The sequence below is a fragment of the Podarcis pityusensis genome (genome assembly GCF_964106645.2).
Source record: "Podarcis pityusensis genome assembly, chromosome: 14".
Taxonomy (NCBI): Eukaryota; Metazoa; Chordata; class Lepidosauria; order Squamata; family Lacertidae; genus Podarcis; species Podarcis pityusensis.
In genome coordinates, this window is record NC_138039.1 from 939,005 (window position 1) to 961,235 (window position 22,231).

At 51.6% G+C, this 22,231-nt stretch overlaps 3 protein-coding genes across 4 annotated transcripts in view; 1 reads left to right on the top strand and 2 right to left on the bottom strand.

Annotated features, from left to right (window-relative positions):
- Positions 1–4,501: 4,501 nt before the first annotated feature.
- On the bottom strand, positions 4,502–5,280 carry LOC308463196 (hemoglobin subunit alpha-2-like). The gene is made up of 3 exons (XM_080981392.1): positions 5,135–5,280; positions 4,823–5,027; positions 4,502–4,720 (listed from the first exon to the last, which is right to left on the bottom strand). Exons 1-3 carry the CDS (start codon positions 5,227–5,229, stop codon positions 4,592–4,594), a joined length of 429 nt encoding a protein of 142 aa, XP_080837518.1. The 5' UTR covers positions 5,230–5,280; the 3' UTR covers positions 4,502–4,591.
- A 3,442-nt stretch (positions 5,281–8,722) lies between these two features.
- On the top strand, positions 8,723–9,561 carry LOC308463198 (hemoglobin subunit alpha-like). Its single transcript, XM_080981394.1, has 3 exons — positions 8,723–8,921; positions 9,041–9,245; positions 9,356–9,561. Exons 1-3 carry the CDS (start codon positions 8,827–8,829, stop codon positions 9,482–9,484), a joined length of 429 nt encoding a protein of 142 aa, XP_080837520.1. The 5' UTR covers positions 8,723–8,826; the 3' UTR covers positions 9,485–9,561.
- A 5,198-nt stretch (positions 9,562–14,759) lies between these two features.
- The window catches only part of ADCY9 (adenylate cyclase 9), a 29,804-nt gene continuing 22,332 nt past the window's right edge, over positions 14,760–22,231 (bottom strand). For both annotated transcript variants that reach the window (XM_080981348.1, XM_080981347.1), the window contains exon 12: positions 14,760–21,779. In XM_080981348.1, the coding sequence (XP_080837474.1) occupies positions 20,588–21,779 (1,192 nt within the window). In that variant the 3' untranslated portion in view covers positions 14,760–20,587. The remainder of the gene's footprint in view (positions 21,780–22,231) is intronic.

Consider the following 22,231-nt stretch of genomic DNA (forward strand, 5'->3'; position numbering starts at 1 on the left):
CACCAGGCAGGCGGCGCCGGCGGCGGAGGAGGCCTGCCATGGCTAGGAGGGGGCGCGCGCCTCGGGCTCAGCCGGCGCGCCACTGGCCAGCCAACGCCGCCGCCGCCGCCGCCGCCAGGGCCAGGGAGGCCGGCCCGCCCGGCGAGAGGGAGCCGCCCCGGAGGGAGGGCCTGGCGCCGCCTCTCCCGCGCCGGGGGCGGCCCCTCCATCGCCAGCAAGGGAGGGGAGGAGCGGGCTCCGCGGGGAAGAGAGGCCGGAGAGGCGGCGGCGGGAGGGGGCGCACGGGAGGCGGCTGCTAGGAATCGCGGGGCGGCGCGCGGTTCACTTAGGGAACTCACTGCCGCAGGAGTGGCCAGCAATTTGAGCGGCTTTAGAAGAGGATGGCGTGGGACCAAGTCATGGAGGAGGAAAGGCCGATTGATGGCTAATAGCAGTATGGCTGGGCTCTGCCTTCATGGCTGGAGACAGCAATGCTTATGAATGCCGGTCACTAGAATCGGCTAGTATCCCCCATCTTTTGTTCGTGCAGCTGGTTCTTCCTGCCTAAGTGCTGGACCTGACATTTGTCCCTATGGACAGTGGCGTAGCGTGGGGGGTGCAGGGGGGCCGGCCGCACCGGGCGCAACATCTGGGGGTTAGGGTTAGGGGGCGCAAATCCACGGGTTAGGGGGCGCAAATTACTTGCCTTGCCCCCGGTGCTGGCAACCCACGCTACGCCACTGCCTATGGAAACTCATTTGTGTTCGTCGGGGCCCAGTTCTCCAGTCTGTGAAGGTCGGTCTTCCCGCAGCATTAGGTACCCCTCCCAGTTTGGTGTCATCTGCACATTTGCACCCTCTCAATTCCTTCGTCCAAATCATTTATAGAGATGCTGAACAACAAGGGGCCCCGACAGAACCCTACGCCCGCCCCCCCTTCTCACTTTCCCCCAGGATGATTAGAATCCATTCGGGAGCAGTCTTTGGATTCCAGCTACAAATAAATACACCTTACAATTACCTCATCCAGCCCACATTATATTACTTGTTAACAACAAGTGTTCTTTTTAAAAAAAGTATGCATTTTTACAGTATTAGGAGATATAATGTATAGCAACTTATAGCATCATAATTTTAAAGCTGGTATCACTGGATCAAGTTAATCAATTTTATTGAATGAATTACATTGTTTTAATTGGGTCTCAAATGAATGTGCAATTAATTGTTGCTGTTTTGAATTTTATTTCATTGTGTATTATTTCATTGCGTCCTATTTTCCTTATTAGGTCGTACAAACCGCCGTTCTGAGTCATGCTTTTTATAGGGTTTGGTATGGGGCGCTGGGGGGGAGTTTATGGAACCGAGCAGGGGTGGCCTGAAACAAAACCGGGGTCCCGTGGGGCAGGGCCACAGCAAAAGGGAAACTGAGGCATCTCTCTCATAGGCAGCTCGACCTCCTGCCTCTCCCTTCCACAGCCGAGTGACTCCTTTGCAGCAAGACCCCCCCACGCCGATGCTCCGGAGGGAGGCCGGAGGGGGCGCTGCTGCGCAACTGGGAGCAGGTTCGACTGAGGCGCCGTTGAGAAAACCCTCAGCAGGGGAGCCACTGGCTCGTGCGTCTCCTTGGGGGTGGCATTTGGGGGCTGCAGGGGCGGGTGCCTGGAAAGAGAGGAGGGGGCGATGGAGAAGCCCGATTGACGGGCTAAGAGCCTCAGTGGCGCCCTCTGGAGGCTCCGGGCAAAATTCCTGGCTAAGCGCCCTTCGTTTCACCGCTGCAGGCAGAAGCTTCGAGGCGGCCCCTGCCAGCTCAATGGGCCTCCTCTTCTCCGTGTTGGGCAGTCCTTTGCCACCAGCGCTGGGCAGCCAGGCTCCTGCCCGGGGATGGGGGGTGGGCTTGCAACGGGTTGAGGGCAGGGAAGGGTTGGGAGAAAACCCAGATGGCAAAGTGACCACTTTGGGCAGCAGATCCAGACTCCGTGGGCTTCACCCCCCCCCACTGCTGTTGCCATGGTGGCAGCAATTACAGTGGCACAGCTTCGTGGAGGCCGGATCCTGCACCGCCCCTGCATCACACGCCCCGCGTCGCCTCTACAGCTGTCTCTCGAAGAAGAATGTTGATGGATTTAAGATGCGTAGGAGCGTATATTTTATTCATTAATTATCCTTCTCTCTCCCCCCCCCCTCCCGTTGTGTGAGAAAGCAGATGCCTTTTTCAGCGGAATCATATCGCCACCCGCCTGCAGCTCATCTGGAGACGCTTTTAGGACTAGGTAGAATAACCTTCCAGAACAATAATGATATCCAAAGGTGCTCAGGCAGACTCGGGTCACTTTTCTCCTTTATATGTTTCCCTCTTAACAAATAAATCATGCAAAGGGGTTGAGGTGTTTTAATTAGTGTTCATGTGTGAAGACTGTGTGTCAGACTTTGAGAATTTAACCAAAATCCGTGTGTATTGGAATGTGTGTACCTTCTTTCTGAGCATCAGCAATTAGCATGCGAAGAGTTAATTAAGCCTATGTAAATATCCTACTTGTGTGTATCAGCCTCTAATCCTAGTCAGCCAACAAGTGTTGATGAAGTCAGGGGAACTCCTTTGTTAGGTGACACCGGGGGGGGGGTGTTAATTATTAGTACTCGAAAGAACTAGCCGTGAGGATGCAGCCGAATAAAGGAGGCTCACATTTAGGGGATGTGCCTTGGACTCGCCGGCTGCACTGCTGCTGCGAGGAAAAAACCCCGCTTGAGGTGACCGCGCTGCAAGATCTGGACCCCCTCCATGCAGACTGAAAGTGTGAATAAGTGGATAGACCGCTTATCTTAAAGCTGCGACGGTCTCCACCTCGCACCATTTCCCCAAAGGAGCGCAAGCCCTGGACCCCCCGGGACACTTGCCCCCGCTCGGCAGAGAGAAGAAGAGGCCCCCGGCCTTTGCAACAATATTGGCACACAGCTGACGCCAGGAAGGTGACTCATTCCTCTTCTGCGGCCCCCCCCCCGACCGCCCACCTCAACCCAAGCCTTTGCTGCTTGCTTGCACCCTCACGAGGCAATATTTATTGCTTCTTTTTGGTGCTAGAGGAGTTCTGCAAAATAAAGGAACGCGGCAATCACAATTACTACTAAGTTTGGGCCGATTGGAGCAAAATGGATGCTATAGGCGCCCCCGCGCAAAACACCTCCCTCGATGGGTCTCCAGGCCCTGCCAGAGAGAGGAGTCTGGCCGGGGCAGCCTTGGAAGAGGCCCCCGGCTAAAGAAGGGGTCCCGCCTCTGCTCCCACAGCCAGATTCCTCTCCTGGGAAAAAGGATCCGCTTGCAGGACCTGGAAGCCAGAGCGATGCCCTCCCCAGGGGGGCTCCGCAGCAACTGCTCTTCAGAGGCGCCCTGCCCCGGACACCTGCATGCCAGGGGGTTGGACTAGATGACCCTTGGGGTCTCTTTATGGTTCTATGACACCCGAGGCTGGACACAGCTGCTGCTGCTGCTAGCGGCTTTGGATAGTCTTCTTAGCCTCCGTGAAGGTGTCTACTCTTTCAACGCCCCTCCCCGTGTCCGCTGCTACCTCTGGTGGAAAATGCGTGGAAAATGCCGCGGCTCCCTTAGGTAGGAGGCCGCACTACATGGAGCGAGGGGGGGCCTCACAGCCAAGGTAGAGATAACAGAGGCCTAACCCCCCCCCCCGGCCTCCTGGAGTTGGGGTAGATGTTAGCACCCTGTGTGCCTGCTTATCTGCTCTTCTGACCTCCCGACCCGCCCTGGGCGCGGCTCCTTCTCCTGGCTGCTGTGAGCAGATAGGGTGGGGGAAGGAGAGAGGGCGCCCCCCCCGCCATGCGCCCTTCCCCAATGCTCTGGTGGTTTCTCGGGATCTCAGGAACTCATGGTGGTTTCAGAGCCCGAGTCGCCCCCTCCCAGGCAGGGTTCCTGCTTGCGGGCCTCTTCCCGCGCTCTCTCAGTGCGGGTGTGCAGGGGACCCCTGGCACTGCCCCCCCCCGGCCTTGGCTGTGGGGAGGGGGCTGCCTCTGCCCTTGAGCGCAGGATCCTAGGAAGCTGCCTTCTATTGCATCCAACCCGGGCCGTATTGCCTACACGGGCTGGCAGCTGTGGCTCGCGGGGCTTTCGGGCTGGACGGAGCCGGGCGGGGGCCCTTCTGCGAGCAAAACCCCACGCCGAGACCGGCCCTTCCGAATAGCTCGTCTGCTTCATCCCAGTCAGTCCAGCCAGGGGCGCAAAGGCCTGGGGAGCCCCACCCTACAAGTCCCCCGAAGGGAACTGGAAGGAAGACCCCCAAGGAGACGGAGCCCTTCTGGGGCTGACTCTGCGCCCCCGTCGGGCAAAGGCCACGCGTGCCTGCGGCTCTTTCAGGGCCCCCACCTAGCAGGCGACTCGGTTCAAGGAGCGCCAAGGTAGGGACTATCCCGCGGGACGGGGTCTCCCTCGCCAGAGCCGTCCAGGCCCCCGGAGTCCCCCTCTCCCTTCTTCCCGCCCGCCCCCAGGTCAGCCCAAGAAGACGCGAGAGATCAGGGAGAGTCAAGAGCAGGTTTATTGTGGGGTTTGGGCGTCGCGGGGCGGCGTCGAGGCGGCTCCTCTGCGGCGGGCCTGGGCTTCGTGGGGCCTAGCGGTACTTGCTGGTCAGCACGACGCCGACGCGGCCCAGGAACTTGTCCATGGAGACGAGGGTGCTGGCCTTGAGGAGCCCCGGGTGGTGGGCGGCGATGGACACCAGGAAGCAGTGGCTCAGCAGCTGCGGGAGAGGCGGAGGGGGAGCGTTAGACGGGGCCCCGGACGGAGCGAAGCAGGGATCCCGCCCGCCCCGGAGCCCCGACCGGGAGCGAGAGAGACTCACCGGGAAGTTGACGGGGTCCACGCGCATCTTCTGGGCGTGCAGGCTGCTGAGCTTGTCGAGGGCGCCGGCGATGTTGCCGATGTGCGCCACGGCCTCGCCGATGGCCGCCGCGACCTTCTTGCCGTGCGCCTTGATATCGGCGGAGCCGGGGCTCAAGTCGAAGTGCGCGAAGTAGGTCTTAGTGGTGGGGTGCGCCACGAACATCCTGCGGGAAGAGGAGGCGGAGAGGAGCAGGAAGACGAGGGTCCGGCTCCCGCCCAGCCCGCGGGCTCGTCCCCGGGAGAGGGTCCCTGCCCGACGGGGCGGACTTACCTGGTGAGGGCATCGGCGCCAATGTCCCCGGCGTGGGGCTGGACCACGCTCCAAACGTGCTTCACGTGGCTCTTGTCGTCGTCGGTCAACACCATCTTGGCAGCTCAAAGTCCCGGGTGCCGTCGGAGCGCGCGCGGCCTTTTTATGGGGGGCGCCCCGCCCCGCCTGGGGCCTCGCCCTCGGCCTCCGCCCGTTGGCCCTGCGGCTTCTCCCCGCGTTATCGCTTCTTACGGCTAGTGCTAGGATGCGGGAGGGAGCGCACGAACAGCCTCCCCGCAATTCCCGCTGCCTTCCCCCAGACAGGCCTTGCCGGGTATCTACGTCGGGCTCTCCCTGGCGATGACATGCCTCCTTTGCTAGTCCCGACACCCCCTTTGCGGCCATTGTTCTTTCCCTAGAACCGCGCGTGGCGGAGGCGCACGAGGAAAGGGGAGGGACGGTGCCTTCCAGAAAGCCAGGATGAGGTCCTCGTCCGCCCCCGCGGGGCTCCGGCCCGAACCAAACCAAGTCAGCCAACCAGCCGGCGGCGGGGGCGGCAGAGAAGGGTAGCAGTCAGTCCAGCTGAATGCGGACATTTTGTCCTTGGCCTCCCCGCGAGGTAGCTCTCCGAGGACTCCCGAGTAAACATAGGAAAGGCATTGGAAAATAAAACTGTGGCTATATCATCATAATGTCACTCCACAAACCTGTGGGACGACCACAGTTGCAATACTGCAGACCAGGGGTTCCCAACTGGTGGTCCACGTCACCCACCCAGACGGTCCCTGACGCATACCTATCAACTGTCTGGGACATCCCTTTGTGTGTGTGGGGGGGGGGTCACTCTCACTTTGTTGGAAGTTTGGCAAGATGGGTATTAAACAGATGTCCTTCGTTGTGCAATATTTGGTACCCGGCACAGCAAAGTACTAGGACCAGATTTATTCGGGTGGGTCTCAAGGAACACAAACAGCAGCACAGCAACCAACACGAAGCCTCTAACATATTTGGCTAAATAATCTTTAAATTTCTTCCATTCCTCTTGGTAGTTCTCCTCCTTCTGGTCGCGGACTCTTCCGGTCAGGTCGGCTAGCTCCCAAAAGTCCATCATCATAATAGAATCATAGAATCATAGAATCATAGAATCATGGAAGAGACCACAAGGGCCATCGAGTCCAACCCCCTGCCAAGCAGGAAACACCATCAGAGCACTCCTGACATATGGTTGTCAAGCCTCTGCTTAAAGACCTCCAAAGAAGGAGACTCCACCACACTCCTTGGCAGCAAATTCCACTGTCGAACAGCTCTTACTGTCAGGAAGTTCTTCCTAATGTTTAGATGGAATCTTCTTTCTTGTAGTTTGGATCTATTGCTCCGTGTCCGCTTCTCTGGAGCAGCAGAAAACAACCTTTCTCCCTCCTCTATGTGACATCCTTTTATATATTTGAACATGGCTATCATATCACCCCTTAACCTCCTCTTCTCCAGGCTGAACATGCCCAGCTCCCTTAGCCGTTCCTCATAAGGCATCGTTTCCAGGCCTTTGACCATTTTGGTTGCCCTCCTCTGGACACGTTCCAGTTTGTCAATGTCCTTCTTGAACTGTGGTGCCCAGAACTGGACACAGTACTCCAGGTGAGGTCTGACCAGAGCATCTGCCATTCCTCCACTGTTGGTACTTCTTGTGATTTCCAATTTTTGGCCAATAAAATTCTGGTTGCAGTTGTGGCATACAAAAACAATCTGACTTATTTCTTGGGCAATTCCAAACCTATTATTCCAAGTAGAAAGGCTTCTGGTTTCTTAATAAATGTATATTTCAATTTAAATAAAATTACTTGCAAATATAAGATAGGCCTAGGATTTAAATATGTGATGTTGTAGAATAGTATGTTTAAAGTTTAAATGAAAAGAAAGATAGATGCTAATTTGACTAAGTAAATTTTATGTGAAAATAGTTTTCGAAAACTGCTACAATGATTTATATGGAAACTCAGCCAGAGGGATTTGAGGAAGTCACCTAACAAGGTTAACAAAAGTGGAATTATTACAGTTAAGATAAATGTTTCTTTGTTTGTATGTTTGTGTTTGATGTTCTTTTTCTATTTGTTTGTTATAAATTTGGGAAATTAATAAAAAAATTGGAAAAAACAAAAACAAAACACGAAGCCTCTAATCATTCCAGTTTTATACTTGAAATAAAAAGCTGGTTTAAGGAAGGGGGGGCGGGGTTTCCCGGAAATATTCTACGGAGCAAGGCGGGCAAGGAAGAGCTCAAATGGAGAGTCACCACGTGCTGAGGAGTGGAGGTCTCAAGACTTTCCTGGAAGTTGAGGCCTTTGCCGCGGACTTAAACCAACTGCGTCCCCCACGCCCTTCACCAACACAGTAGCGGTTATGACAAGCGTCCAGGTTGGGTTGCAGGCACGTACATTCCTATCCACACGCACACTCCTTCCGTGCATGCTTATGGGCGGCACAGTGGGTGCAAAAACGTCGGTGAGAATGCAGAACGGTGAGTGGCAGCAGAATTCCTGGGTTAAACTAACGCAGCATTTAAAAGAAGGGGGGGGGGCCTTGCAGGACATTTCTCCCCTTCTCCAAGGAAGGGTTATCCAAGGTCCTTGGCCGTGGGAGCCGGGCTGAAGGCACCTGCGGAAGAGACTGGGGGGGGGGGGCGGCGGTAACTCGGGTTGGCGCGGTGCGAAGCTTTACGGTATCAGTGGAGGGAAGCAGCGGGGGGGGGGGCAGAGGCGGGAGCGTGCATCGTATTGGGGTGCTGTGCTCTTGCGGGGGACCACGACCCCCCAAAAACGGGACGTCCGGAACAGTTGTTCCACGGACCCTCTAGGTGGGTTACGCTGGGGTCTGGGGACCCCCTGTTTACAGGAAATACGAGGGAGCGGTGACATGATAGAAGCCTATAAAATTACGCATGGCATGAAGAAAACGGATAGAGAATCGTTTATCTCTCTCTGTTATCACACTAATCTAGAACTTGTGGACACCAAACGAAGCTGAATGCAGGAAGATTCAGGACACAGAAAAGGAAGTCCTTCTTCACGCAGTACATGGAACTCTCTCCCACAAGAGACAGTGACGACCACCAACTTGGAAGGCTTTCAAAGAGGATTGGGTGGACTGTGACTGGCCCGGGTCACCCGGAGAGTTTCTAGGCTGACGGGGGCGGCGGGGTGTTTGGCAGAGGCATACCCAGGAGCCCCCGCAAGAGACTACCCTCCGGGGAAGGCGCCCAAAGCCCATTGGAGAGAAACAGGCACCATTTGCCCGGCAGGCGCCCGCGTGCTCCAAGTGGCCTCGACGGTGGTCTGTGGGTCCACTTGGTTTGGCCGTCTGACGCATCTCCCTTTGAGCCTTAGCCGCCTCGAGCGGCAATCTGCTGGAAATGGAGGTATAAAAATGACCCATAAACGAATTCACCGACTTGGGGGTGAAGAGTGGGAGGGTGGGGGCTGAGTTCTACGCGCTCGAAAACAGGGAAAGAAACTGAGCCAGGCGCCAAGGCGCGTCCCCACCGGGCCTCTGCGCGTTGCTGGCCTTCAGCCAGCTATGGGTGCCCAAGCAAGGCCTCTCCTTGCGGCGCCCAGACGCAGCTGTGAAGGGCGGGACCTCTGGGTCGGAGGCCCCCTGCGCAGCGCCGATTAAAGGCTGCCTGCCTGCGCGCGTGGCGCCCAGGATACCCCACTGCCAAGATGGGGCTGACCGAGGAAGACAAGCAGCGCGTGCGGGCCATCTGGGTCCCCGTGAGCAGACACGCCGAAGCCGTGGGCGTCGAGGTGCTCAACAGGTAAGTCCTCCCCGCCAGCTCCGGCACCCTCCCCAGGTCTGCCGTCCGTGGGTGGAGGCTGGAACCCCGACGGCGAGGCCGCTGGCATGACCCTGTCCTCGTCCTACCCGCTCCCGCAGGCTGATGGCGGCGCACCCCACCACCAAGACCTACTTCCACCACCTCGACCTCTCGCCGGACTCGGCCCAGCTGAAGGCGCTGGGCAAGAAGGTGGTGGACGCGCTCAGCTGCGCCGTCGAGAACCTGGACGACCTGCCCGGCGCCCTCGGCCATCTCAGCGAGCTGCACGCCTTCGAGCTGCGGGTGTCGCCCAGCAGCTTCGAGGTGAGTCGCGCTCCCCGAGGCTGCCCCGGCCTCCCGCTGCCCTCCCCGTCGGGCGGCCCAGGGTCCTGCTCGCTCTCTCTAACGCTGGCGCTCTCCTCTCTCTCCCACAGTGCCTTAACCACTGCATCCTGGTGACCGTCGGGGCCCACAGCCGCGGCTCCCTCGACCCGGCGCTCCTCCTTTCCGTGGACAAATTCCTGGGCAGCGTCGCCCACGTCCTGACCTCCTGCCACCGCTAGGCAGGGCAAGACGGGCTCGCCCGGGCTCCCTCCCCGTCTTCTCCTTCCTAATAAAGCTTTGGGCTCTTTCAACTGCAGCGCTGCGCCCTCACCTCTCTCTGGGGGGCGGCTGGGGGGGGGGCTGGACGGACTTCGGAAGAGCTCTCGACGGCGCTCCCCTCGAGGTTGTCCGCAGGGAATGTCACATTGCCCCGGGACCGGATGGTGAAGACTGGGTAATAAACGAGTTTATTCACCATCAAGCCTTTTCGTACCTCGGGGAAGTGGAGGACCGGCAAGCCTGCGGCTTTCCCCTCTACACCCCTGTGCTGAGAAAGAACAGCATAGAATCGCAGAATTGCAGGGCACGCCAAAGGTCATAAAGCCCAACCCGCTGCAATGCAGGAACTGCCGTAAAGGTGGCATGGGATTTTTGTTGGGTGGTAGGCCTTTTGTTAGGGGGGCAGAACCTACGTTAGCTATGCATTTATGTTGATTTCTATTGATTTAGGGGAGCTGCCCCTCTCTGCCCCCTCTCGGCTACGCCCATGAAAGGGAGGCTGCTCAAACCACCCCCATCCTAGGTGTTCTTTGCTTCCACTCAATGATGGGGAGGACAGCCTCCCAAAAAACATCCGCACGCCGAGAAGGGCGCAAGGAGAGGTCTCCGCGCAGGCAGGGGGGCGCCTCAGGCTCCAGTCCCCCGAGATCACGATGACCAGAGCAATGGGGAAAGGCACGTGGCAAGGGGGGGGGGCAGTGCCTCCTTCCCTATCTGCACCCAGCAGCAGGCAGGAGGAGGACCCCACCCAGGCAGCAACAGGCACAACCGCTCAGGGAGGGGCGGCAGGCCTGATGGGGGGACGACACAGATAAGGAGGCCGACCCTGGGTGTCAGCTTCTTCTCCAGTTCCGGGGCCGGGGGGGGGGGGGCTTTGTGCGAGGGTTGCAGGACCCCCCCCCCCCGCCCCAGGAAGCAGCAGCTCAAGAAGGATGATGGCCAGTTGTGGCCGAATGCTGATGCCGCCGACTTTCCAGTTGCCCCAAGAAGGTGCAGAGGCTAGTCTGGGCTTTGGCGCAAAGAGAGGAGAGGGGGCCCGCTCCTCTTTCCCCACCTCCATGGGGTGGGGGCAGGGGCGAGCACTCAAACCCCACCCCTTAAGGGAAAAGCAAGGGGGGGCGGTAAACACGTTTGGTTTTTAAAGCATTTTATTCATTTTCAAGAAAAGAATATAAACACAAATATTATCAAAACAATTGGTTTCTCCCCACCCACCCCCAGAGCAGAAGACTATTATAGTGTCAAATTCTCCCATAAATCCATACACGTAGTTTGTGGGCGCCAGTCGTCCGAGCAGCTCAGTTGAATGTTTTATTAAAAAAAAGGTGCCGTATTTCAACAAAACCATCCATATCCGAAGCATCGATTCAGGGCATGTATTCTCTTAGCTTCTCAGATAAAGCAGTTTATACATTCTGCTTCCACTGTGTGATCTATAGGCGAGCTTCCTTTTTTAGTCTCATGCTATAGGCAATCTTGCCACTACCAGAAAAAAGTGACAAGTTCCTCGTGTGATAATTTGAGTACAGTGGTACCTCGGGTTAAGTACTTAATTCGTTCCGGAGGTCTGTACTTAACCTGAAATTGTTCTTAACCTGAAGCACCACTTTAGCTAATGGGGCCTCCTGCTGCTGCCGTGCCGCCGGAGCACGATTTCTGTTCTTATCCTGAAGCAAAGTTCTTAACCTGAAGCGTATGTAATATTTCTAGGTTAGCGGAGTGTGTAACCTGAAGTGTATGTAACCAGAGGTACCACTGTATATTTAAATATTATTAATAAACCTAGACACGGTTGCAACGTACATCCTGGTTTATAATTTTGCTTATTTCTGCCAATGCAGTTTCCCAAAATGGTTGCACCAATTCACATATTCATAGTTGTCAACTTTCAGGTTTGAAAATAAGGGATCAGCAGCCTCGAAAATAAGGGATCAGCAGCCTCACCTGTCCCGGGGACAGTCTATGGGATATCTAACAATCCGGGATAGCAGCGGGAAGCAGCGGGAAATGGCGCTGGAATAAGGGAATTTCCCACAAAAAAAGAGAAGGTTGACAGCTATGCACATATCTATGACATATGGAACAATTTTCATGCCTAAGTCCTTTCCCCAATTTTGCTTAATAGTCAAGCATTGTTCAATGGCTAGGTCAGTGAGTATTTTGCATAAAACCGATATTATTCTTTGGGTGGGGGTGTTCAGTGATATTCAGAATCAGTTTTTCAAATTGTGTGAAAGGTCTAATTGCTTGAGATTCAGCTGTTGGACTTGAGATAGTACATATCACCTGATAGCCAATTCACATTACAACCCTCAATTCTTTCCATGATTTGCCGTGAGAAAAACATCATTTTTATAAAAGTGAATCAATCTGCACAAGCATTTTTCTTTCCATTTCATATCCATCAGTTTTCTATCAGACGTGTCGAAGGAGGGGTGCAACGCAAAGGAAATCCGTATAGGTGGTGCTGATTTTTATATCCAGGATTGCCAGATCTCTAATTCTGCTTTTGCAAATGGGTTTGTTATCATTACAAAAGTTTTGTTGTTATTCAAAAATGGGATGCCTGATATTCTGTGTTGCTCAGGTTCATCTAATTTCAGTTGCATCCAAATCTTCTCTTTTACACTGAATATCATACTGATGACATTCTCTATATGGGCCACATCATGGTATGGCAGACCCATTTACCCTTCTCTGAGAAAGTTGATATAATACAGTTAGGTGCAGACCAGGTGGTCTCTTGCTGTGATGACTCAAGCTTACAATCATTTTTTTGACCATATCCTTAGAGTATTTGTTGAAACAGATAGGGTTTGAAACAAATATAAATATATATTTGGTAATATTATTTTAACCAACCCAACCTACCCTTTCAAGAGATTCAAGGTCCCTTGTGTGGTTTAAGTTTCTTAATTACTTTAATTACATCTTCCAGCATTACTGGTGCTACCAAAGAGAGCTGGTTCTATTTCTGAGATTTCACTGTTTTAATTTATATGGAATTTAATACACCTGTGCAACAGAGCATCACATTTAAGAGTCCACAGGCATGGCATATGAACAGGGGGCAAGACAGCTCACACTCCCTGCCCCAACTTCAAACAGCTCAATACGTTAAGAATATTGAATTTTCTCTTGCAAAGATAAAAGCAATGCCAGTTTCAGCTTTCCTTCACTCCCCCCTTGCCATATTCTCCACTTAGCATAATATATGAGATATAGTTATAAAAATTAAAAGTCAAACCAGTCAGTTTGCAGAAGAATGATGTTTCTAATTTCTTTAAGAAACTCTTAGGTTTCTTATTTCTCTTTGACCTCCCTTGCCATCCATATTGCCTGCTTCTCTCCTCCACCTGTTCTGTGTACTGGAACTCCAGTTGTTCCCAATGCTAGTTTGGCTTCAGCCAGAATGGTGACGATGGCTGGATCTAGAGATGTCAAAGAAGCGATTAAGTTAAATGCATTGTAAACGCATACAGGGAAATCAGGCAGGGAAAGACGGGACTCCACAGCGCCATCTGGTGTCACAGTCTTATATCGCATATACACTTTTCCTTTAGTTGAGCCCTATCAGTATTGCTATCTGCAAAATAAGTTTAAATGGGAAGCCCTATCAGTATTTCACTCCAGCAGCATGTAGGGTAGTATTTTTTGAGGTTCCTTTTTTGTAGTGGACTTTCTTCCCTTCCATGATAAATTCTGTTCATTCTCTTGCTACTTTCTTAACTGCTTATTTGAAGGAGGAATGTGCCATTTTCTTCATGTGCCTCCTCCACGTGAGGTCTGGAGGGCAGCAACGTGAGAACAGGGCCTTTTCTGCAGTGGTTCCCCGCTTGTGGAATGCTCTCCCCAGGAAGGTTCTCCTGGCGCTTTCATTATACACCTTTAGGCACCAGACAAAAACATTCCTCTTTAACCAAGCCTTTGCCCTTTTAAAATGTGTTGGGGGGGTGTTATTGGGTTGTTATTGGTTTTATTTTATGTATTTTGTGTTTTTATATTGCAATTTTATCCTGTGAATTGCCCTGAGACCTGCGGGTATAGGGCAATATACAAGTTTAATAAATAATAATAAATTCTTGCTATTATATCACAGGGTTGCTGTCTTGTGGGGGAGGGGGGTACCGAAGCCTCATGCATTCTCTGTATGCTGTTTGCATTCACGCTTAAAAGTTAACAAAAAGGGCTTTCATACCTGTTTTCCAGAGCTCCTTTCAGTCATAAATTATCCATTCTACTCCTATCCTCCCAGGACTCCATATGAAGTTGCAAGTCTGATGCAGTTTTAGTGAGTCTTTTAATGGTGGATTTATGGCATATTGCTAAATCCAAAGCTTCATTAGCTGAAGCAGGCATTCAGTAAATTTCTTAGGCAAGTCTTCCAATTCCATTTTGATTTCATCTCTAAAAACCTTTGAAGGCTGCATTCCTTTTTCCACTGCTAAATCTTTCTGCAATTGTTTTAGAAGGTCATAGAAGGGTTCAAAGTCCTCTTTAGAAAGACGCGCAACTTTCAGAGCCATTTCTGATCTCATTTCTTCCTCACCCATATCTGATCTTCCGCTGCCAAAGTATCTAAAGAAAAATTGCTTGGAAGCTATTTGGGGTGAGGTGGGCATAACCTTTTAGCATCCTGTTCTTTCCTGGGTACCCTTTAGCTTTCAGAGGTTTGTAACAGCTGTGCAGTGCAGGCGAAGGGTTGAAACGAGAAGATTATTTAGCAATCTTGAATGATGACATCACCACCCTCCCAAGAAAAGAAAAATGGAATAGAACTGTCCAGAACTGCTCCTCTTTGAAATGGTGGGAAAGGCCACACGTTTGTGTTACTGTGAAAAGTGTGCCTGCATTTACACAAGTAGCAGCACTGTGCAATTCTAAGGGGAACACCTTCAGAAGCTGAAATTGGCTACAAGATACATTCACAGTGCCCAAGCAGAGCAGGCAAGGTTAGGGCAACTGACTGAAAAATTATCATTCCAACTTCTCCATCATATATATGACTTGCCCCCAAGCCATTTTGCTACCTTGAGTAGACAGATACATACCATCCTATGAGTCTGTCGCGAGGGCACTGCCAAATGATCACAAGTTCTTGGGAAACACATGCAGGTAAATCCAGCCCACTTATCCCTCGGAAGAACGAGCGTTTCCACAAAGTGGCACAAAGTGAATCGCGAAAATCGCTTCTCCAGATCTACCAAATTTAAGATGGCGCAAAGGAATCTCCAGTACAGGAAAACCGTTTAATATACAATTGATTACAGATCTGCAGTAACAAGTCATAGTGAATGTGTATATTTACCTTCTATATACATATAGTATTTCACACATACTTTTTTTTGTGTGTGTGTGTGTGTCTTTAGAGCCAGACGTATGCAGGCTATTTACAGTTAAGCTACTGTAGTGAAGGACGGCCTTTGGCACTCCCAGCAAGCAAAACTCTGTGAAGCCACTGCCTCCTCCTCCTCCTCCTCGCCTGGTGTGGGGAGGGGCCTGCTCTTCCTTTCTGCAGGGAGGGCAAGACAATGTCAACCAGAGTAGTGGACGCAGAAAAGGAGGAGAAAGCTGGGTGGTTTTCTGCTCACACCTGCGCTCGCAAGTACAGAATTTGGGGCATTTCCCCATTGACACCAATACTGCATGGAGACAATATTCCAGGAAAGCCCTTCTTCAAGGCAGACCAGGAGCTGATAGGCACCTGAAGGACAATACTGTGGTGTGTGTTTTTTCACAAAATGAAAGGAGTTTCAAGTTGCTTTCATCTTTTGCCTCTCCCAAGTTTCTCAGCACACCAGGCTAAAATGATGAAAAATAGGGGAGGCTCATTTGTGCATATCAAATACTGAAATAGTGTTGCATAGGCTGCCTAAAGGCTGGCACCCTTCTTCCCCCCCTACCCCCCCCCAGTAACTAGTAGTTTATTCAACACAAAGCCTCAGGGCCAGTAACAGCATTATCTCAAAACCAAATAAAAATATAAATACACATTAAAATACAACCGTACATGTCTAAAACAACCCTGTAGATACTGCTGGTGAAGAACACCAGTGTGAACCGTCTTGGATGGTTTGCAGAGGACTCTCGTTCTCCACCAGGAGGAGCTTTCTGAGAAGGGAAAGTCAGGCTCCAAAGGACCAGCCCCACAGAAGGCCTCTCTCTCCAGCCTCCCCACCGAGGGCTAAAGAAACAAAAGGGTTGCTTTGCGTCAGCCAGGAAGAGAGAGCCAGAGGTGGCCTTGGACCCCCAAAGCTGCTTCCAGCATTTCCTGCTGAGCCGGCACCTGACCCGGGCCCAGGACTTGCCCTGTCCTACTGACCGATTCTTTCCAGCGGCTCTTCGCAAGTATGCAAAGCCCAGGCCAGTTAAGAGTTTCTGAAGGGTATTGCCATCAAAATAAGGAGTTGGCTTTAAATCATCAGGTCCTGAGAAGTGAAGAGCCAGGCTCCCTCTCCATGGCAGCAACCGGAGGGTGGGAAGAGGGGAGCATGCAGCCTCCGTGGCCCTAGAAGGGGACCCAAGCCTCCAGCACCTCAAGGAACGGGCACCCTGGACAGAGGCAGAGGGAGTCGTCCCGCGGAGACAAGGCCACAGGACTGCCACTCTGCTTGTTCAGGTGGAGTTCCCCTCCCCCATCTCGTTAAGGCTTTGGGCTTTTTATTACTTCTGTTTGTCCTCCTGACATTGAGGCAACAACCTTAAAGCTGCTGCCCCAAAGGGATGCTTTGGAGCCCTTGGTTTACATTGCTGCTATATTTCCAGGAAGTCATGTTTGGCTATGGCTACTGCAGAAGCAGGACGCTGGCCCGGCCAGGCGGGAGAACGGCTGAAGTCAGAGAGAGGAAGGCAGGAGTGCAGCTGCGGTGCATAAACCAACCAGTATTTACACCCGAGATACACTAGCCTTAGGCTAATTTCTAAGAGGAGAAGCTAATGCCTCGGAGACCCAGGAAGTGCCTAACAGAAACGCTTTCTGCTTTATGATGCTTCTCCCCAGGTAAGTGGGGGGACGGGGCATATCGCAGGTATAGGCATGAGGAGCGTGGGATGGGGGGAGGAGAGAACGGAGGAGAGGCAGTAAAGAGCTCTGTGGGACACTCTCAGCAGGACACCAAGAGCTCCTCCTCCCACCAACTGGACCTGAGTGGGAATAAGTGCCCAGAATGCTGACTCTATGTGGGGCAGATGGAGGAGGAGGGGCTGGTGGCCACTGCCTTTCGGCTCACAGGAGGGGCAAGGAGAGGGTGGGGTTCCCAAGAGCGGCCAAAGTCACACAGGCGCATTTTCCTCCACCTTGCACACCCAGCCCTCAGGTACCCCTCCAGCTCCTGTGGAAGAAAAAGGGAAGCCACCCATCTCATCATGTGGCTCTGCTAGGAAGCCAAATGGCAACAAGCCTCCAGTGACAAGTTGAAAGAGCCTTTGGAGAAGAAGCCAAGCGCATTGTTTCTATTTATACATAGTCAGCGTATGAGGCAAAGTAAGTTCTAAATAATTAAGTAGTTATTTAGTCCTTAAAAGGTGCTTTGTCTCATTGATTTCTGTAGGACTGAAGCAGGCCTCAATGAGTGCCGTTGAATAAAAAGCCTCATTTACTGCTTTCAGAGACCTTGGAGCACAGCAGGAGAACAGAACTTGCTCTCTTTGGGGCACTTCCTCGTGCATCCCAAAACTTTGTTGCCAAGGAGTTGGCAGCAGAAGACCTAGGCTTCTGCAGACCTCGCCTCCCCCTGCCTTCGCCCTCCGATATTTCCTTCTGCCACCCGACTTCCCAGCCCAACTCTAGCTAAAATATCTGTTTGTGGTGTGAGCCTTTCAGTGCCAAGTCAATTAGCATCATTAGTTCCAGAGCCCTGGAAATAAGGCTTCTGCTGAAAAAACCCAAAATGACATCCCTGGCTCATGTCCAGCCTGATCTTCAAAGGAACAACTGCCTCCTTTGCATGCCACTACTTACTCCCTCACCAGGCGTGTGTATTTACCGCTAGGTAAATCATCTTGCATTATTGCTACCAACGTAGCGCTCCAGTTTTATTGCTATAATTTTAGGCATGGTGTGACGAACCGGTGGCCCTCCAGCTGCTGCTGGGATTCCCATCCGCCCCAGCAACGAGCCTGGCCAATGTGCAGGGGTGATGGGAACTGGAGCCTTGCAACATCTGGAGGGCTCCTTCAGGTTCCTCACCCTGCATCCACCAAGGCCTAAAGTACAGGCAACAAGCCTTCGGGGACCGTTCCACAGGCAAGCAGCAGAAGAGCTCTCTACTACCTCTGTGTAAGTATTTTGCCTGGCAAATAAAATGCTTTTGGGGAGGTATGTGAAAAAGCAACGATATGCAAAGTGCTTTGCAGGCAACGTCCCATTGCAGGAAACCCTGTTGTTGAGAGCAGCCCATGAATTCACACAAAGAGCAGCTGAGACGCTGCTATTTCAGCATCCAGGATGAAGCAGACACCAATCAGAGCCTTTAAAATTCAAGCTGAACATAACCTTTCATGTGCCCGGCCAGAGAAAGAGCAAGCCAACCCCTGCCCTATGACTAAAGACATCACCTGCCTGGCAGAGAGCAAGATACATTTGCCAAGGGCCTGAAGCACCTACACAAATTTTAAAAAACGAAATAAAAGACTTCAACCATTTGAGCATTTTTTACACTGCAAAGAGCTCGTCTTAGGAACATTCCCCCAAGACGGGGTAATTGCAGTCTTTTTACAAAAGTAAATAGCCAAATTCCTTGTGGCTAGAAATCTGCAAGTTTCCAATAATTCTCACAACTGAGAGAAGCAGGTCACACATTAAGACAGTTGGCCCCAAAGCCTCTCATGCTCACAGGGCCAGATCCACCACAAGCCACCATCCTTGCTGGCTATTATCAGTGTCCTTAAACTTTCCTCTTCTGACTTTTAGCTCTTGTTGAACCCCAGCACTGTTCTGTATGCTGCAGATGGCCTGGAAACACCTTGGGACTAAATCAGCTCAGCCGTGGAGAAAACAGCAGTTCAGTTGAGAAACCAGAAGCTAGAATCCTGGCGATTACCTTCGAAAGTTTCTTTGATTTGACTGAGGCAAGAGAAGTTTACAAAATGATACTAATCTTCTGGAAAGCCAAGCTCAGGGAACAGCCTCCTCCTACACATTTTATTCACAATTAAGTCCACTGCATACGCTGGAGTTACTACCTAGTAAATGTGCTTAGGATTGCAGCCACAGTGGAGGCTAGTACTGTACAGTACTTGGAGCTGAAGAAAGTAAGATTGTTTTTAACTACATTTTGAGAACCGTTCAGCATTGTCCTCCTAGAACCACCCTGCACTGGAAATTCACTACCCCTGTCTTGGTTCAGCCCCAAAGGCTTTTATCGAAAGATGCACATATTACAATGCTGCTCAGTGTGGGTGTCGGAATGTGAGACATACAGAAAAGAGAGTGGCCCACAGAAAAGTTATTCTATGTGCTATCAAGCAAAAGCCCGTTTATGATCATAAATTCCAGGGATGCTCTTAACAACTGAGCCAAAAGAAAAAGAGTGTGGCTTTAGTTTTAAAGAAGATTAGCATGTCAACAAAATAACAGAAGTGACCAGCTGATGAGAATGGTCATAGTTGTCCATTTCACTCCAAAGGTCAGAACACAGGAGATGCTAGCTTTTTACTGGACCAATTTAGGTTGCAGGATAAGAAAGTGCAAGAGGAAGTATTCTATGAAACAACAAGCTTCCTAACCCTAAAGTACTTTAACCCTTTTCACGTCTTCTAAACTTGCAAAAACGTAGAACAGCCCCTACTTTATTCTGCATGTGTATTTGCGGGGCAGATTTATGCTTGGCTACATCACCTTTAGGTGAATCACAAAATTTGGCTGCATTAAGAGTCAAACACGTTTGACTCTTCATTCAGTAATACAACAGGAGTGAAAATGCAAAAAAAAGATTGTCAATGGGAGTTCATTCTGACTGAATCCACACAATAAAGCGCCGAAGGCTTATGATCTCCCTACTCTTGTGCTTTTCAGCTCTGAACAGACTTCTCATTCCAACTCCCACAAAGGGCATACACAATAAGGGCAAAATATGTGCCCCAACCCTGCTAAGTCAGCCATGTCTGACAGCTTGAGTGCTGTTGGCACCAACTGTGCCTAAAGAAAGGCTGGACTGAGAACGCAGACACGCTCAATGGGCACCTGCCTTACAATTGGCACCACTGCTTACAATCCCTACTGTCCCCACAAATACAGAATTAAGGGGGAAGGGAGGAATAAAAAGGAAGGGAGAAAATCCCCTATCATTTATTATCTTTCTCTTAGGCCTGACCAGATTTAGAGAAAACAGTTTCATCCAAATGCTCAGAAGTCCCTCCTGGCAGAGGTCAGAAGCGAAACACCTGAGGCTGAGACTGGCACGCTTCTGCCGCTGGAGCACTGTACAGCCAGCGCCAATCCCCACACGGCAGAGGCCTGTGGGGTGAATGGCAAGAGGCCACACATCCCAGAACACACAAGGGCACTTGAGTCTGATTATGGCAAACAGAGCAGCCCACGGATCACTTCAGGTAAGTGCTGGACTGCCAAGGCAAGCTCCCTGCTCCTCCTCCTCCTCCAGCTGCCCAGAGGGCAACTCTGCCAACTCCTCTCTTGCCTTAGTGGCTGTTTGTGTCAGTCAGCTAAACATGCATTTGTCTGTGTTTACATACAAAAGGCTTAACATAATAGGCAAAACAAAAACAAAATAGTAGTGCCAGTGAGAAACAATAAAAATGATATAACCACGGCTTATCCATCAAACATATGGTCAACTTTGTGCCTCTGTTCCTAGACAAGGAGTCCAGCAGAGTCTATCTGAAGGCACTTGATGTCTCATCTCAGCTGAAAGACTGTTCCAAGGGGACCTGGGGGGTGAGAGAGGCACAAAAGCCCTGGCACACCAGTGACCCCCTCGGATCCCGTTGCCAAAGTCAGATGACAGAGCCGTCCAGCCACTCCCTCTCCTGCCCCCTCCTCCAGGAGTACACAGCCCGCCGAGAGCACCTGCGCTCTTGTAGACAGAGCAAACCACTCCAGCGCATCATACGCTCCGCGAGTTATTCAGCTTAGTCAGCTCACTGGTCTCACCGGGACCTGCTTCTTTGCAGTCGTTTTTCTCAACAGACTTACCAAACCTACGCCCATCCTCTGGCTTCACTGTCTCTTTTGGGAGATTCTTGAAACAGGGGAGCCCACCCTTGAGCTCCAAATTATGGTCCGAGACGTGGGGCGTCTTGTCCAAATTCTGTACAGAAGGCACCAGGTTGGTGATCTCATCCGTCGGAGACCGCCCAATGCTGCCATCCACTTGAACACGGATGTCTGGAGATATAGATAACTGGTGGTGGGGGACAATACCGTTGTCCATGCACTTGGGGTACAGGAAGGTCTTCATCTGCCCTTTGCCCTTCACGTTCACCGTCCCCCTGTAATCAAAGTCATACCCCATTTTGTTCAGGATGCGGTAGCTCTCTTCGCTCACCTGGATGCGACACTCCACCCCCGTCGTGTCCATCCTGCTGGCGATGTTCACAGTGTCACCCCAAATGTCATACAGGAGCTTGGTGGTGCCAATGACCCCGGCAGTCAAGGGGCCGTGGTTGAAGCCAATCCGTAGTTTGAAATTGAACCACAGCATGTTGTTGTTAAAGTCATCAACCACTCGCATCATTTCTTTGGCAAATTCGAAGAGGGTTTGCAAGTGGCCGTGTGGGCTGTTGCTGTCTTGGCACTGGGACGTGTTCAGGCCAGAGGCGGCCATATACGTGGCCCCAATGGTTTTGATCTTCTCAATGTTGCTGTAGTCAGGCTTGCTTAGCAGCTCGTCAAAGTCCCCGATCAGTTCGTTCAGGACTCGGTAGCACTCCTTGCCTCCTTCGTAGTTCTCCTCGTAGAACTCGCTGAAGTTCACGATGCTGGCAAAGATCACGCCACCACTGTCGTGGTTTTTGGAGTAGCTCTGTGAGACTTTCAGCTGCTCCGCCACGTGGTAGGGAATGATATTCCGCAGCAGCCAGTCCGCCTGGTCCCTCATGCTCTGGATCTTGGTGCGGTGAAGGTCGGCTTCCACGTCTCCATGGTAATGCAGACGGTAGCTCACTTCAAACTCACGGTTTAAGAACCAAACCAGGAGGAGGAGAAGGAAGAAGCCCAGAATCACTTCATGGCCAATAAGGTCTGCTGGCCTCCTGAAGTCTTCCAAGGTTGATCGGTAGCATGGATTCCTTATGGAACTGGAGTTAATTTTTTAAAGAAAATATAGACACACACACATTGTGAAAAAGAAAAGAAAAAAGCATTTGTATGTTTTTTCTATTCTTATATTCCTATATTCTACTCACAAGCACACAACATCACTCTATTTTAAAATGTTATTCTATTTTAAAATATGGTTTTATATTCTCCCATGGCAACAGAGACAATTATGACAACTTCATATGCGCAGGACCAAACTAGACACTGTGTCATTCACACAATGGGACTCACTTTTTTTTGGAGTGGGGGGAGTGGAGATTCAGATCAGTGCTGCTGTGGTGAGCAAAGATCCAGAACACCCACCCACCCACCCACCCACCCACACTGCCTAGTTTCTTTGTCAAAAATGTTTTATTGTTTTATTCATTTCAATGGGTATACTCCAAGCAAAACGTAGTTGAATAAAACCTAAAACTCTTTTGAAGTTTTA

Bases quoted from the DNA above. Each gene is read 5' to 3' on its own strand.
- LOC308463196 (XM_080981392.1), bottom strand. From the start codon at position 5,229: ATGGTGTTGACCGACGACGACAAGAGCCACGTGAAGCACGTTTGGAGC. The intron at 5,028-5,134 runs GTAAGTCCGCCC...CTCTTCCCGCAG, and splicing joins GGCGCCGATGCCCTCACCAG to GATGTTCGTGGCGCACCCCA. The intron at 4,721-4,822 runs GTGAGTCTCTCT...CCTCTCCCGCAG, and splicing joins TGGACCCCGTCAACTTCCCG to CTGCTGAGCCACTGCTTCCT.
- LOC308463198 (XM_080981394.1), top strand. From the start codon at position 8,827: ATGGGGCTGACCGAGGAAGACAAGCAGCGCGTGCGGGCCATCTGGGTC. The intron at 8,922-9,040 runs GTAAGTCCTCCC...CCGCTCCCGCAG, and splicing joins GGCGTCGAGGTGCTCAACAG to GCTGATGGCGGCGCACCCCA. The intron at 9,246-9,355 runs GTGAGTCGCGCT...TCTCTCCCACAG, and splicing joins TGTCGCCCAGCAGCTTCGAG to TGCCTTAACCACTGCATCCT.